The sequence below is a fragment of the Telmatherina bonti genome, assembly GCF_933228915.1.
Source record: "Telmatherina bonti genome assembly, chromosome: 6".
NCBI classification, from domain to species: domain Eukaryota; kingdom Metazoa; phylum Chordata; class Actinopteri; order Atheriniformes; family Telmatherinidae; genus Telmatherina; species Telmatherina bonti.
This window is the reverse complement of record NC_136624.1, coordinates 3405368-3420801: the sequence shown is the minus strand read 5'-3', so window position 1 is coordinate 3420801 and position 15434 is coordinate 3405368. Positions and strand designations below refer to the sequence as shown.

The 15434-nt window shown below is 42.3% G+C and overlaps 1 protein-coding gene across 2 annotated transcripts in view; it reads right to left on the bottom strand.

Moving 5' to 3' along the window:
• LOC306757417 (carbohydrate sulfotransferase 11-like) overlaps positions 1-13863 on the bottom strand; it is a 35133-nt gene extending 21270 nt beyond the window's left edge. The window contains exons 1-2 of one of the 2 annotated variants that reach the window (XM_079242464.1): positions 13775-13863; positions 11331-11377 (exon numbers count right to left, since the gene is read on the bottom strand). In XM_079242464.1, coding sequence (XP_079098590.1) covers positions 11331-11349 — 19 coding nt within the window. In that variant the 5' untranslated portion in view covers positions 11350-11377; positions 13775-13863. Of the gene's footprint in view, positions 1-6622; positions 6960-11330; positions 11378-13774 lie in introns of those variants that run through there. The other variant, XM_079242463.1, reaches the window with a different exon arrangement.
• Between the last annotated feature and the right edge of the window lie 1571 nt (positions 13864-15434).

The window sequence follows — 15434 nt, the reverse complement described above, 5'->3', positions numbered from 1 at the left end:
ATTTGTATTTATTTGTAATTCTAAAAAGATCAATTTAAATCCTTTTTCATCTATCTTATTCAGTAATAATTTCTTTATATGTTCTAAACATTTTGGATATCATTTTCCTTTAGCTCTATTCTAAACTCAGTTGGGTTTTCACAAAATGTCCATGGAGCCACTCACTCTCATGGTCATACTCTTGATCTGGTTCTAACATCTGGTATTGAGACTGATAAGCTCAAAGTATTTCCTCAAAACCCTGTCTTGTCCGATCACTTCTTATTAACCTTTGAATTCACTTTATTTGATTACTCACTGACCAAAAATAAATTCTACTATAGTAGATGTTTATCAGACAATAATATTACAAAATTTAAACAATCAATTGAATCAATTTTTTCCCCTCTACCATGTGTTAGCATGACAGAGAGTCCCCCTTTAAGCCTTACTCCTGCTCAGATTGATCAACATGCTGATACTATAACAGCTTCAATGCGTACAACCTTGGATAATGTTGCTCCCCTAAAGAAGAAGAAATTAGGTAAAATTATGAAGGCTCCCTGGTTTAATTCCCAGCTTCGAGCTCTAAAACAGGCGTCAAGGCGTTTGGAAAACAGATGGCTTTCATCAGGACTAGAGGAGTCTCACTTAACCTGGAAAGAAAGTTTAATTGTATACAAAAAAGCCTTACGTACGGCAAGAACAGCTTATTATTCATCATTGATAGAGGAAAACAAAAACAACCCTCGGTTTCTTTTCAGCACTGTAGCTAGGCTTACTAGGAGCCGGAGCGCTGTGGAGCCATGTATTCCTTTCTCACTTAGCTGGGATGATTTCATGTATTTTTTCAGGAATAAAATTGATACTATTAGAGATCAAATTCACAATATTCTTCCTTCTACCTATAATGTTGAGCCTGTTGTGGTCTCTGAAGCATCCTTAGAACCAGGATCTGACTTGTGTCTAAATAGTTTCTGTCCTGTCCAACCCTCTGAATTAACTAAAATAATAGCTTCATCTAAACCATCCACCTGTATCTTAGACCCTCTCCCAACGAGCCTCTTTAAGGACATTTTCCCTTTAATTAATACATCACTACTAAGTCTTATCAATATGTCTTTAGTGACAGGATATGTACCACAATCATTTAAAACTGCTGTAATCAAGCCTTTACTTAAAAAGCAATCTCTGGATCCAGAGGTGATAGCAAATTATAGACCTATATCTAACCTCCCGTTTATGTCCAAAATTCTGGAGAAAATAGTTTCCGCTCAGCTACATGCCCACCTGAGCAGAAATAATTTATTAGAAGAGTTTCAGTCAGGATTTAGAGCTCATCATAGCACTGAGACAGCATTGGTGAAAGTTACTAATGACCTTCTTATGGCCTCAGACAAAGGACTTGTGTCCGTACTTATCTTGCTTGATCTTAGTGCTGCATTTGATACAGTCGATCATAACATTCTGTTACAGAGACTAGAACAGGTGATTGGAATTACAGGTACAGCGTTAAGCTGGTTTAAATCATATTTATCTGATAGACTTCAGTTTGTTCATGTAAATGACAAGTCCTCCTCCCAAACTACAGTAAGTCATGGAGTTCCTCAAGTTTCTGTACTTGGACCAATACTCTTCACGCTATATATGCTCCCTTTAGGCAAAATTATTAGACAACATGGAATAAACTTTCATTGTTATGCAGATGATACTCAACTATACTTATCCTTTAAACCAGATGAAACAAATCAGCCCAATAGGCTACAAAATTGTCTCATAGACATAAAGACTGGGATGTCTAGAAATTTTCTCCTCTTAAACTCAGATAAGACTGAAGTAATTCTCGTTGGATCTGAAAAACTCAGAGCTAAATTTTCCGGTTTTGTAATGAACCTGGATGGCATTACTTTAGCTTCCAGTGCTACAGTGAGAAACCTTGGAGTAATATTTGACCCTGACCTGTCCTTTGGCCCACATATTAAGCAGGTTACTAAAACAGCCTTCTTTCATTTACGTAATAAAGCCTAAATTAGGGACATTCTGTCTCAGAGTGATGCAGAAAAACTGGTTCACGCTTTTGTTACTTCGAGACTAGATTACTGTAACTCTCTATTACTGGGCTGTCCTAAATATGCCCTGAAAAGCCTTCAGCTGATCCAGAATTCTGCAGCCAGAGTCCTGACCAGAACCAGCATGAGAGATCATATTTCTCCAGTTTTAGCCTCTCTTCATTGGCTGCCTGTTGAATCTAGAATAGAATTTAAAATCCTTCTCCTTACATATAAAGCCCTCCACAACCAGGCACCACTATATATCAAAGACCTCATTGTTCCTTATATACCAAGCAGAGTACTTCGTTCGCAGACTGCAGGCTTACTTGTGGTTCCTAGAGTCTCAAAGAGCCGAGCAGGAGGCAGAGCCTTTGGTTATCAGGTCCCTCTCTTATGGAATAAGCTCCCAGTTAGTGTTAGGGAAGCAGACACCCTCCCCACCTTTAAGACTAGGCTGAAGACTTATCTTTTTGATAAGTCCTATAGCTAGGGATGGTTAGCATCCCTTAGTTATGCTGCTATAGGTTTAGACTGCTGAGGGACATTTCCTGATACACTGAGCTTCTTTCTCTTTATCTCTTTCTTTTACCCCCCCCCCCCCCCCCCCCCCCCCCCCCCCCCCCCCCCCCCCCCATAACAGTGTAGCATCATTAACATGTATGTCTCCTGTCTCAGCAGGTCTCCCTGGCCGGGAGTAGCAGTTCCTGTTGTCTGTTGTCTTTCTGTCCTCTTCCCCCCACACAGCAGAGGCAGATGGCTGCCTGTCCTGAGCCGGGTTCTGCCGGAGGTTTCCTTCCTGTTAAAAGGGAGTTTTTTCCTTCCCACTGTTGCCAGTGTGCTTGCTCAGGATGGGAGATTGAGTTGGACTCAACTCAATCTGTTGGTTTCCTTATATAGGCTGTTATGAATTGGCCTTCATTATGTTTTCCCCTCTGTCTGTAAAGCGTCTTGAGATGGCATTGCCGTGATTTGACGCTATATAAATAAAGTTGAAATTAATTTAATTGAATTGAATATCGTTCGTCTCTCTGTGTGTGGCCCTGCGATGGACTGGCGGGCTGTCCAGGGTGTACCCTGCCTGTTGCCCAAAGCCAGCTGGGATAGGCTCCAGCTTCCCCGCGACCCTGAATTGGAATAAGCGGTTCGGAAAATGAATGAATGAATGAATTGAATATCATATTGCCCTTGAAGATACGTATTTGTATCAGTATTAATTAAGCAGAAACTAATGGCATTGTATCGATATGAAGAATGATGCTATTGTGCGTTTCTAACCTGGTTTTACCTTTTTACCATTTGTAGACGGGGAAAAAAACCTCTGTATCTACATAGATGTGCCTTTCTTAAGGAAAAGTTCTGCAACACGGGGCATGAAGTGTAAATGTGTGTGCACACTGTACAAATAGTGAGATGAGAGCAAAGATCAAGTTGTCCAGAAAACAGCTAAACATCAATGGGAGAAAATTGTTTGGGGAAAATAAAGAAAGGAAATGAATGGTTGTTAAAATGACCTGGCTTAGACGTCTCCATAAAGCAACCAGTCTAACGCCTGCAGGTGTGACCAATGACACAAACGATGGCTCTTTAAAACTCCCCGTTAAGTCGGGTTTGAAGCAAGCCCTCTCTGAGATCATTAAACAGATCAGTGCTGCTTTCCCTTTTCAAAGTCATGTTAAATGTCTGTCTGTCTTTTCTGCTACATTAAATGCCCAAACAAACCCTAGAAGGCACCATTCATTGAAAGTTGACACAAAAACATTAAACTTTAAGTTTCCCAATCAGAAACCAAAGAGATTTGCTTAAATATTTATTTAAAATGTCTCCAAACCAAAGGTCCCGAAACATTCTGAGTGGAACAGAAAGATAAAGAGCTCCTGTTGCCTTTTTCACCCTGTGTATGTTTAACCCTTTAACTCCAAGCCATTTTCGTCTACTTTTGGTCTGCCTGCCTTTTTTAATGCAAAAACTAGGGGTGGGACGTCAATGAGTTAATTATGATTAATTAATTACAAAAATATTAATGTGTTAAAAAAATAAAGCATTTAATCGCAGAACCTTTTTCAGAGCAGTTTCCTGGTATGCAGATTACACTGTCATCAAGGGCCATGACCTCCAGGTATTGGATGTTTCCCCACCTGATTCAAACAAAATGGATCTCCAACAGCAGTTCTGCACGTCCCTTATTGACCCATTAATGTGAATCAGGTGTGTTGCTGCAGAGACCACCCAATACCTGCAGGATACCGGCCATCGAGGGCAAGAGTTCATGATCTACAGTGTCTGAACAGACATTTTTCATCTGGATTGTAAACCTCCTAGATGGGATGAAATGCCTGGAAAACTTCTGTAGATCATCTAAAGAGTAAACTATCCATCACAGTTCACCACATGGAGTTACACAGTACTGTTCCTTAGAACCTGTTGACAATCTTGCAGAGATTTAACCGTTAATAACCCCCAGAAATATCCTGCGGTGTAATATTCCCCTTATAGTGTGGAGTCACTCTGATCTGCGCATGAGACTCAACTTTCATTGGTTTCTAGTAAATATGGAGTGATCCCTCAACTCCAGAACTAACTGAGCTCTCCTACAGTATGGACTTTATATGCCTTCTAGGCCCCCGACATAGTCGGGCATTTCTGAATAAGGCTTTTGTATGTCAGAGAGCCACCTGGGAGAGGTGGAGGCAGATCATAGGCCCAGCCTTACAACCACATATCCAGCAAGCTGCAACACATCCCGCCTTCCTCTGGAGATCAGAGGAAACACGGCAATAATCAGCTTGGAAATTAAACTGTGACCAATCTGAAGTTCAGAGGGGAAATTAAAGCATGAGGTGAGAACAATATTACCAACAGGACCACCATTACCACCATGATCAACATGACCACAATGATCAACATGACCACCGTGACCAACATGTCCAACATGTCCAACATGACCAACATGACCAACATGACTAACGTGACCACCGTGACCACCATGTCCAACACGAACAACATGACCACCGTGACCAACATGAACATGAACAACATGACCAACATGATCAACATGACAACCATGACCAACATGACCAACGTGACCAACATGACCACCGTGACCAACATGAACATGACCACTGTGACCACCATGACCACCCTGACCACCAAGTCCAACATAATCAACATGACCACTATGAACAACATGACCAACATGACCACCATGAACGACATGAACAACATGACCACTATGAACAACATGACCAACATGACCACCATGAACGACATGACCAACATGACCACCATGAACGACATGAACAACATGACCACCATTAACAACATGACCACCATTAACAACATGACCACCAAGTCCAGCATGATCAACATGACAACCATGACCACCGTGACCAACATGAACATGACGAACATGACCACTGTGACCACCCTGACCAACATGACCACCAAGTCCAACATAATCAACATGACCACCATGACCAACATGACCACCATGAACAACATGACCACCATGACCAACATGACCACCATGACCACCATGAACAACATGACCACCATGAACAACATGACCACCATGTCCAACATGACCAACATGTCCAACATGACCAACATGTCCAACATGACCAACATGAACAACATGACCACCATGAACAACATGACCACCATGACCACCATGACCACCATGACCACCATGACCACCATGAACAACATGACCACCATGAACAACATGAACAACATGACCACCATGTCCAACATGACCAACATGTCCAACATGACCACCATGACCACCATGAACAACATGACCACCATGAACAACATGACCACCATGAACAACATGACCACCATGAACAACATGACCACCATGTCCAACATGTCCAACATGACCACCATGTCCAACATGACCAACATGTCCAACATGACCAACATGAACAACATGACCAACATGTCCAACATGACCACCATGAACAACATGACCACCATGACCACCATGTCCAACATGACCAACATGACCAACATGAACAACATGACCACCATGACCACCATGAACAACATGACCACCATGACCACCATGTCCAACATGACCAACATGACCAACATGACCACCATGTCCAACATGACCAACATGACCACCATGAACAACATGACCACCATGAACAACATGACCACCATGAACAACATGACCACCATTATAAACATGTCCAATGTGACCAATATGACCACCGTGACCACCATGACCAGTCATGATGACAATAATCAGTGTGTAAGCAGAGAAATCCGCTGTTCCCACACAATCCAGACAAGCTTCATAAGTTGCGTTGTGGGCAAACCAGCATGACTTTGTGTACATGAACATATTCAAGATGATTCCTCTGAGCTCCTTCAAGCAAAGCATGACAACTTGGATGTTAAAGTTTCCGTTTTGATGCAGATAAATGAGATGAACTGCCACCTAAATGTTTCCAGACTCTTCCTGATAAAGGTTTGTGTTCTGGTGACCAGTTTGGTCCCTCGGGTTTGTGTTCTGGTGACCAGTTTGGTCCCTCGGGTTTGTGTTCTGGTGACCAGTTTGGCCCTCTCTACGACCCTTTTCTTCCTACCTGCTTTCAGACTGCTGTTGAAGTAACAGATAAGCATGATGAAGCATCCCAGGCTCAAGGCAAACACCATGCGGATCACTCTGGGTCTCCTCATCTTCACACCGAGATGCCCAATTCTTCCACAGCTCGAGCGAGAAAGCCTTTACGTGACGTCTAATTGATTACTGATAAGAGCATGGATCCGGCTCCCTGAGCTTTGACGCTCCCGCACATCTCCGCATGTGCGGGGCTGGAAGACGCAGAGAGCAGCCGGGGCAGCAGAGCCGCCGCCGGTCGGTCGGTTACCGCGGCGTCCCCGCGTCAGGCTTCATTCCTGCGGGTCTGGTCCGAGCGGAGCCCGCTGAGCTCCGTCCATGCGGAGGGTGGTGGTAAGAGGCGTCTCAGCAAACCGACAACTGGTTTCCAGACTGGACCAGTTGTGGTCAAGCAGAGGCCGACGTGTTTGATGGAGAACACTTCCGGTCATTTCTTCAAAATTAAAGCACCGCTCTTACGTTTAATTTAATTTAATTTAATTTAATTTAATTTAATTTAATTTAATTTAATTTAATTTAATTTAATTTTAACTTCCAAGATTTCTGATTAATAATAAATTACACAAGAAAATAATTACATGAATCATATTTATTTTAAAAAACTAAAAAAAATTTAAAAAAAAAAAATATATTTGATGCTGTTCGAGGCTAGAAGAAAAGGTGGTCATTGATTATATTATCGATTGAACTTTAATTTTTATGGTTTCATTTCTTTTTTTTTTCTTCTAAGTGTTAACATATTGTGCTCAGGTTTTCATAATAACATTTTAATGTTTTAATGGATATTTTGGTCATTTATGCACTAATTTTTTTCCAAGCATCTCTGCATTTTGTTTTTTCCTTCTTTTTCTGTTTTTGTTTATTGTTTTCTTTTACTTTTTGTGTTTTTACAGAGGATGGCCTCTTCTGTTTTACTGCATACACCTTTGGGCATGAATAAAGTTAAAAATAACTATTTGATCATCCTGCAGGAGGCTATGTTGATTTAATATATTCTTTTTTGTAAATTTTGCAAATTCAGTCATTGTCTGATATGGATTTGATTTAATGTAGGTAGGCTCAGTCGATCCATATCATTAAACAATAGCTCAGGAAACTGAACACAGTCATTTTCATTTATATCAAAATCACAAAAAGCAACTAAAACAATAACATTTTTTATTCCTGAGCTCAGGTATGTCAATGAATTTAAATAGAAATAATGCTCAAATAAAGACAGACTGGTGAAAAAAAAATTAAAACAACACACCAGGGGAACTCAAAATACAACAATTTTCAAAATAAAATTGCATTTGATAAATGGTTAGTGCAGGGATCTTTGACTGGTTCTGAGGAGCTCCCATCCTGCAGGTTTCAGGGGAACAGGAAGCTCTGGCCACACAGTCTCGCCAGCATGATGAGAAATGGAAGCAGCTTAAACTAAACGGTGACTTCTACATCCATTTGTGTTCATTTCCTGCCAAACATCAGAAAATATGAGACCCTGATATGAGCAAAAGAAAAATGATTGTGACACATGCTGTATCACATGAAGGTATCACGGGGAGTCAAACCTCCACAGGAAAGAGCGCATGACTGCAGCAAGCTAATTAATGCCGGGTGTAAAATGTCGGCTTTCATTATGAATCTTCAGCCCTGAAACCGTGAAGCATGCAGCATCTTGTAGCTCAGTCAGTCCCAGAACAAGAAGCCGGCTTCTGCTAATTGGTATGGGGGGGGGCTTCCTGCAGAGCTACTTTTGACCTCTGACCTCCTCCACATTCCTCACGTCCGTCACCTCAGGCATCACAAATCAGATCCATGGGAGACGTCGGGATGGGTTTGGAGGCACGCTGCTCAGGCCTGCTGGCGAGGCAGTGTGAAGCCTGTCGCTGCTTACCGTCTGAGTGGAGAAGGTCAGGAGGTTAGTGCTGGCCACGAGTTCGTGCACATTCCCCGAGCAGCTGGCCAATCAAACACGGGCTGTCCGGCAGAGTCACTACATGGTCAAAGGTTCCAGAAGCAGACTGGGGAAGGAGAAAGCTGCCAGTTCCAACCTCGTCTGTGAGAGGATCAGTAAACAGGGATTAACTGAGCAGGCTTTTATGGGTACAGCTCCACAACCCCCGGGCCTTAAATGGGCCCGCAAATGTCACTGAAAGCGACAAACAAAAAAACAACCTAAAGCAGAAAAACACAAGGGCTGCACACTGGAAGTTAAACTACCATAAAGACACGCAAAGCAATCTGTGTGGAACATTTCTCCTCCAAGCCAGCTCAAAGTGCGGTACATAACCATTAAAACCATTAGTGTGGGATCCAGAAGAAGCATAGAATCATACATTTATACATTTACAGGAAGCTAAAGCAGAATAAACTAGAATACGAAATAAAAGTTCCAGTGAGGAATTAAGAGTTGTGTTTTTAAGTAATTTAATTTCTTATTCTCCTACCAGGGTCACATGACGCATGGCATGCCACATGGTGGCTGTTCTGGACCATTATCATACAGTTTATTTACAAACAACTCATCTATTTTGGAAACCCTAAACAATTTGTAGCAACAAAATAATTCATCTGAAGATTGATGTTATACCTTGACTATCATCATTTAGCCAGCAGGCAGGCTGAGTTCTTCGTCTGATTCAGCTGAAATGTTTCAGAGCTTTCCAGCAAACTGGACTCTGATCCAGAAGAGCTTAAACCAGATCTGGAAAGTTTGGTTCCAGCGGTCTGTCAGACACGCTGAACCCGGAAGAGCACGAGTCTTAACTCAGACTCTGTTAAAGATTCACTATTTCATACATTTATTACTTTGGAATTGCAAACAGAACTTATGTAAAGTGGTGAGCAGGAAATATCGGCACCTGCCTCATTTCCTCTCTGTACCAAGCAGACATGCCACAGACAGATACATGCAATGTTAATACGGCAATCACTCAGCTCCAGTCACACACACACAGAGACCTACAAACACACACCTCCCCTAGTGACAGACACACAGAATAACCTCTAAACGCCATAATTATAGAAGGATTTAAAGATTCCCAAAGATAAGCATCACAAGACGACACATGCAGCGAAAATGTTGGCTAAAATCTGTCAACCTTTAACAGCGGAAAGACAGACCTGCCTCTTGGAAGAGTACATTTATCTGGCAAGGAGTTCACTTTCAGCAGAAATACAGAAAACATGAGACGTGAAGCGGATGCGAGGTGAGGAACAGCTGCTCCGTGTTAAAACTCAGCAAGGTCATGCTGTCCATGAGGAGGTGTGTATCTACTGACATTATAGTCTCACACAGTTACAGTGTCATACTCAGAATATTATTCACATTACATGCTGACTATTTAGAGAAAAACAATTATAAAACTATTATCTTTATTTTTCTCTAACAGATAATTATCCTAATTTATGTGCTGGAAAGGTAATTTTATAAAAAATTAAATAAATAAAATAAATAAATATTAAATATTAAATAAATAAAAATAAATAAAATAAATAAATAATAATTAAATAAATAAAAACATGTTTACCCAGAAGGATGCATGTTTGCATTTCCAATAAACATTTAACTACCAGCGCTAAATGCAATTTCAAATCCTTAAACAGTACTTTTTAATGTCACTATAAAACTACAAGACTGTTTCTAATTTCCCCTTAGATCAGTTTTAGCCATTATTATCACATTACAATAAACATCACTGTTTATGTGCGTTTACTGATGCTAGTGCAGTGCATGCTGCTGTTGATGATGGTTATGATTATTACTATTGATATATTTGTTATTTATGCTGCTAATGTGCATGTTTCTGTATATCTAGGAAGCACCTGTATTCACTTCTTCTGCATCATCTTTATAATTACATCACTTGTCATCACATGTCTTAAATTATTATTGTTGTTATTATTATTATTATTATTATTATTATTATTATTATTATTATTATTATTAATAATAATAATAATAATAATAATAATAATAATAATAATAATAATAATAATTTAAAAAAATTATTAATAAATAACAGACGCCAGACAGAAAAGCTGCTTGCCATCACTACTGGGGATCCTAATGAAAGAGAGAAAAAACATCCTGCTGTATGAAAAATCCACCTCAGAAGATGAATTACAAACATTTTTTAAGCTAAGAGGAGGAAGAAGAAACTTGCTGACTTCTGCTAAGAAATATCATAAAGTTATGTCATCTTGAACTGAACAGCAAACTGCAGACATGCTTTTCATAGTGAATGTTGTGTTTACGGGTTAAATGACAGTTTTATCATGTCATGTTGGGAGATATTCTGACTTCAGACACCTCTGTGTCAAACTGTGGCTGCCACCCTGTAGGCTTCTGTTCCTCCTCCATCACACCTGATTCAGAGCAAATGCTTTCTCTGCTTCTTCACCATGACCTGTTCATTTCAGGCAGGTGTGTTGGAGCAGGGAAACTACTGAAACTTGCAGGATAGAGAACCAGAGTTTAACAGCAGTGCTTTGATTATAACATAACTTTCCTCAGCTTATCCAGTCTATGGGTTAGACCGGGACAATGCTGCCCCCTGCAGGCCAGCGGTAGACTGCACAACTCCCTGTAGACCAGGGCTGTTGCACGCGCAAAACCCGGCGTACGCCAATCATTGTCAGCTTCAGGGCTTTATAAAAACAGGACCTGGTTAACATGTCCCACTGACCTGCCGCGCGCGCACACATCTGGAGAAACGGGAAACTGCGAGACCAACTGCAGAGACATAAAACCAAAGAAATGGTGTCAAAGTTGAGACATTTGTGCAAAATCAAATATAAACTGCACACAAAATGCAGTTCATGAACATTATTTGCACAAATGAATAAATGCATGATTGATATTGATCCTAGACCAGGAAACCTGGATCAGAAATGTGAGAATCTGTTGTGTTTGACATGAAGCCAGACGATGTACAGAAGCTGCATCACGCCTAAAGTTCTACAGGAATAATAAAACCCAAACCCGTCACAGCTGTTCCACACCTGCACAGGTGTGCAGATGCTGGATGTGATGTCACATGGTGGCACTAAAAGGCCACGTGTCACGTTTACCAGAGAGCTGCTGTCCTAAAGTCTGTTGGAGCCGAACTGCGGCTCCGCAGCATCTGATGGTGGAGAATTCACTCTTACTCACATTTCCCTTCAGTCTCATTTCAGGCTGGTTAGAATTAAAATCTTAAAACAAGATTTACAGAGAAAACCACAGCAGTGGGACCGGGGGACGTGCCTGAGCCGCAGGAGTCGGGCTGATAAATGCTGCAGAATCAGATCAATAATGGATTCACTGCATGAAAAGTGAATTATGATATCAAACCCCTGCTGTTTACCTGCAGACTGAAAGGTTCTGATTGATAGTTGTGACTCTGCAGCTGTTGAAGCTGATCTATGATTAAAGTAAATAAACATCCTGTGTGGCTGCAGTTCCCCGTCTCACCATCCGGTCCAGTTTCCAGCAGCGCAGGACCAGAGTCTGCTGAGCGTCTGCACATCCTCACTCAAGTCTGGTTTTTATAAAGACACTGACTTTGTGTGAAAAGTGACGTACGGCTGTTTCAGAGTACGTTTAGTGCCACCCAGAGCCCTTTACCCCCCCCCCCCCTCCCAGGTCCACGCTGCTGGTGGCAGGTTGAACCCCCTTCAGCCTGGAGTTTTGCTGTGAAGTATTCAGCGAGGTGTTGCTGCAGATCCAGGAAACAGACGCAGATCTCATGTTTTCCTGGTTAAAGTAGAACAAATAATGGAATAAAACAAAGAGATGCGGTTCTGCGTGTGTTGGATGGAACCGGTGTTCATCTGACCTCCTGTTGCCTTTCCCTCCTCTGACGTCCAGCAGGTGAGACGCTTCTCTGGAAGACCTGGTGTGTGACCGATGTCCACTGCAGCAGCACTGTCCTGCTTTCTCACAGGTTAGGGTTAACCGGTTAGGGTTAACTGGTTAGGGTTAAGGTTAACCAGTTAGGGTTAACCGGTTAGGGTTAACAGGTTAGGGTTAAGGCTAACCAGTTCGGGCTAACAGGTTAGGGTTTACTGGTAAGGGTTAACAGGTTAGGGTTAAGGTTAACCAGTTAGGGTTAACAGGTTAGGGTTAAGGCTAACCAGTTAGGGTTAACAGGTCATGGTTAACCGGTTAGGGTTAACAGGTTAGGGTTAAGGTTAACCAGTTAGGGTTAACAGGTTAGGGTTAAGGCTAACCAGTTAGGGTTAACAGGTCATGGTTAACCGGTTAGGGTTAACAGGTTAGGGTTAAGGTTAACCAGTTAGGGTTAACAGGTTAGGGTTAAGGCTAACCAGTTCGGGCTAACAGGTTAGGGTTAAGGCTAACCAGTTAGGGTTAACAGGTCATGGTTAACCGGTTAGGGTTAACAGGTTAGGGTTAAGGTTAACCAGTTAGGGTTAACAGGTTAGGGTTAAGGCTAACCAGTTCGGGCTAACAGGTTAGGGTTAAGGCTAACCAGTTAGGGTTAACAGGTCATGGTTAACCGGTTAGGGCTAGGGTAAACAGGAGAGCATTTAATGTTTAATGTATTTGATGTGAATAGTTACAGTTATTCTAAATGTATTTCAGGCTGAAACTGGTTTTATTTCACAAGTTAATGATTAGCAGGAAGTACGATGCAAAGGGATTGCAGTCTCTGTGTAACAGATCTGATTACATCAGCTTGGGTTTCACCAGTGGCTGCTGGCCGCTGCTGAATGGGAGCTGAAAACAGCAAGTCATGGTGAGACTGGGATGACCTTTGACCTCTCAGAAATGACACGGTTTCAGCAAAGGTTTAAATTTCCTTCTGGGAACTTCCAGCCTTTCAAGGACGTTGTTGTCGCCCACACAGCAGCTGTTTAAAGGAAACATCATGCAGGAGCCATGCCAGGTCGCCGTCCTTCATCAGCGCCGGAAGTCCGAGAGACGAAGAAGCAGTTAGGCTGACTTTCCACCTGTGCTGTGTGTCCTCACGTCTCAGCGTCTGCAGAGCCTTTCACAAGCCAGTCTCAAACTGACATTTCGTTCAGTTTTGTCCTTCCTCCTTTTTTACTTTCTCTTTATATGAATAGCAAAGTTGAAACGTGTCCCCTCATGAACCGCTTGAGCTGCTTAGGAAGGTTTTCCACAAACCTTTAGAGTTCCTGAGGCTCAGACAGCGCCATTGGTATAAAAGCTCCAGTCGGTCCTCCTGCTCAGAGACATGTTCCTCTGGGTGAAGCGGTTCCTCGTCCTGATAGTAGTCTATACATTCTGTCATCATGAACAATAAGAAATATAGTTAGACCCTCAGTTTACTGTAAATCTGTAAAAACTCTGACCAATCCAAACGTTCCGACACAAATGGAGTTGTTCATTTCTTATATTTCGTAGCTTCTTCTCCCGGCTCCCCTCCTCCCCCTCCAGCAGCACATACCTGATAGCCACACCCTGCATATAAACAGTGTGTTAGGATGAAAATACAAAGTAGTGAAGAAGAAACTTGGAAGGCAAACATGGCTGAGAAAATGCAGGAAGGATTTCCCGACCCGGTTTGGTTTATTTGCCTCCTCCTGCTAAACAGCCGAGAAAGAGAAAATCATTGGTGGAAAAAGCTGCAAATAAAAAAGCCTCGGATCACGCAAGGAGCAGAACCAGAGGGGAAGGGGCCCAGACAAGGGGAGGAGCCAAGACATAAGGAGGGGCCAGGATAGGGGGAGGAGCCAAGACAGGGGGAGGAGGCCAAGACATAAGGAGGGGCCAGGATAGGGGGAGGAGCCAAGACAGGAGGAGGACCCAAGATAGGGCACGACTTTCACATCATGCTAGCTCCCCAACATTACCTACCCCACCTTTATGGGGTTTTTTTTGTCATTCCCTTGTATTTTATTTTAACAGCATCCAATAAAGACTTGCGCTTGTATGAAACTATCCAGGTTGAAGCCAACAGTCAGATACACTCAGAACTATGAAGATGCCCTTTCTATATGGTCTCCATTTTCTAGTAAAGTTCTAAAACAGTAAAGGTAAATAAATTTAGTTTAAAAAGGAAAAGAACGTAAATATGGTAAAACCACCACAGACCAGAGGTGTCGTTCTCATTGCTCCTCCCGTTTTTCTTTCTCCACGAGGCAAAAATATTTTAAAAAATCTAATATAAACGGACACAAAACCATGAGTAAACTGGCAGTAGACTAACCAACAATAACCACACCATGAATATACACACACACACCAAAGAGGAATACTCCCTGCATTCTGGTTGGACGCTGTGATGTACCACACCGTCACCATGGACCAGTACAACCATCCGTCTACACCAGTCCAGCTGCTGGATTTACCCGACACACTTTCCTCTTCACACGCTTCATCTTCTGATGACAGGCATCCAAGTGGTTTCATGGCTTCCTTTTTGTCGCTCTGCATGCCTGTTAGGACGCGTCTCACTGGGGGAAACAAAAAGGTGCCTGATGGAGAACCTTCACTGAATTTATTCTTTGGACTAACAGGACAGAAGGGTAGGTGGTGCAGCCCAAAACAAATTAAACTAGATAGACAACACACACACACACACACAGTGGGTCTCCATACACAACCCACCATACAGCAAAATCCAACCAGTACAATGTCTCTTTATGCTGGGATGGAGATGTGTGCGGCAACGACTCAGCAGATGAAGGTGAGATGAGGCCAGTCCCGGCCAGGTGATGTCCAGGATGGTGTGCACGTAGAGCGAGTGCACGTCAGCATGTTGGCTGTGTTTCAGCTTCAGCTTCACAAACCACCGCTGTTTATTAGCACAACAAACGCTCAG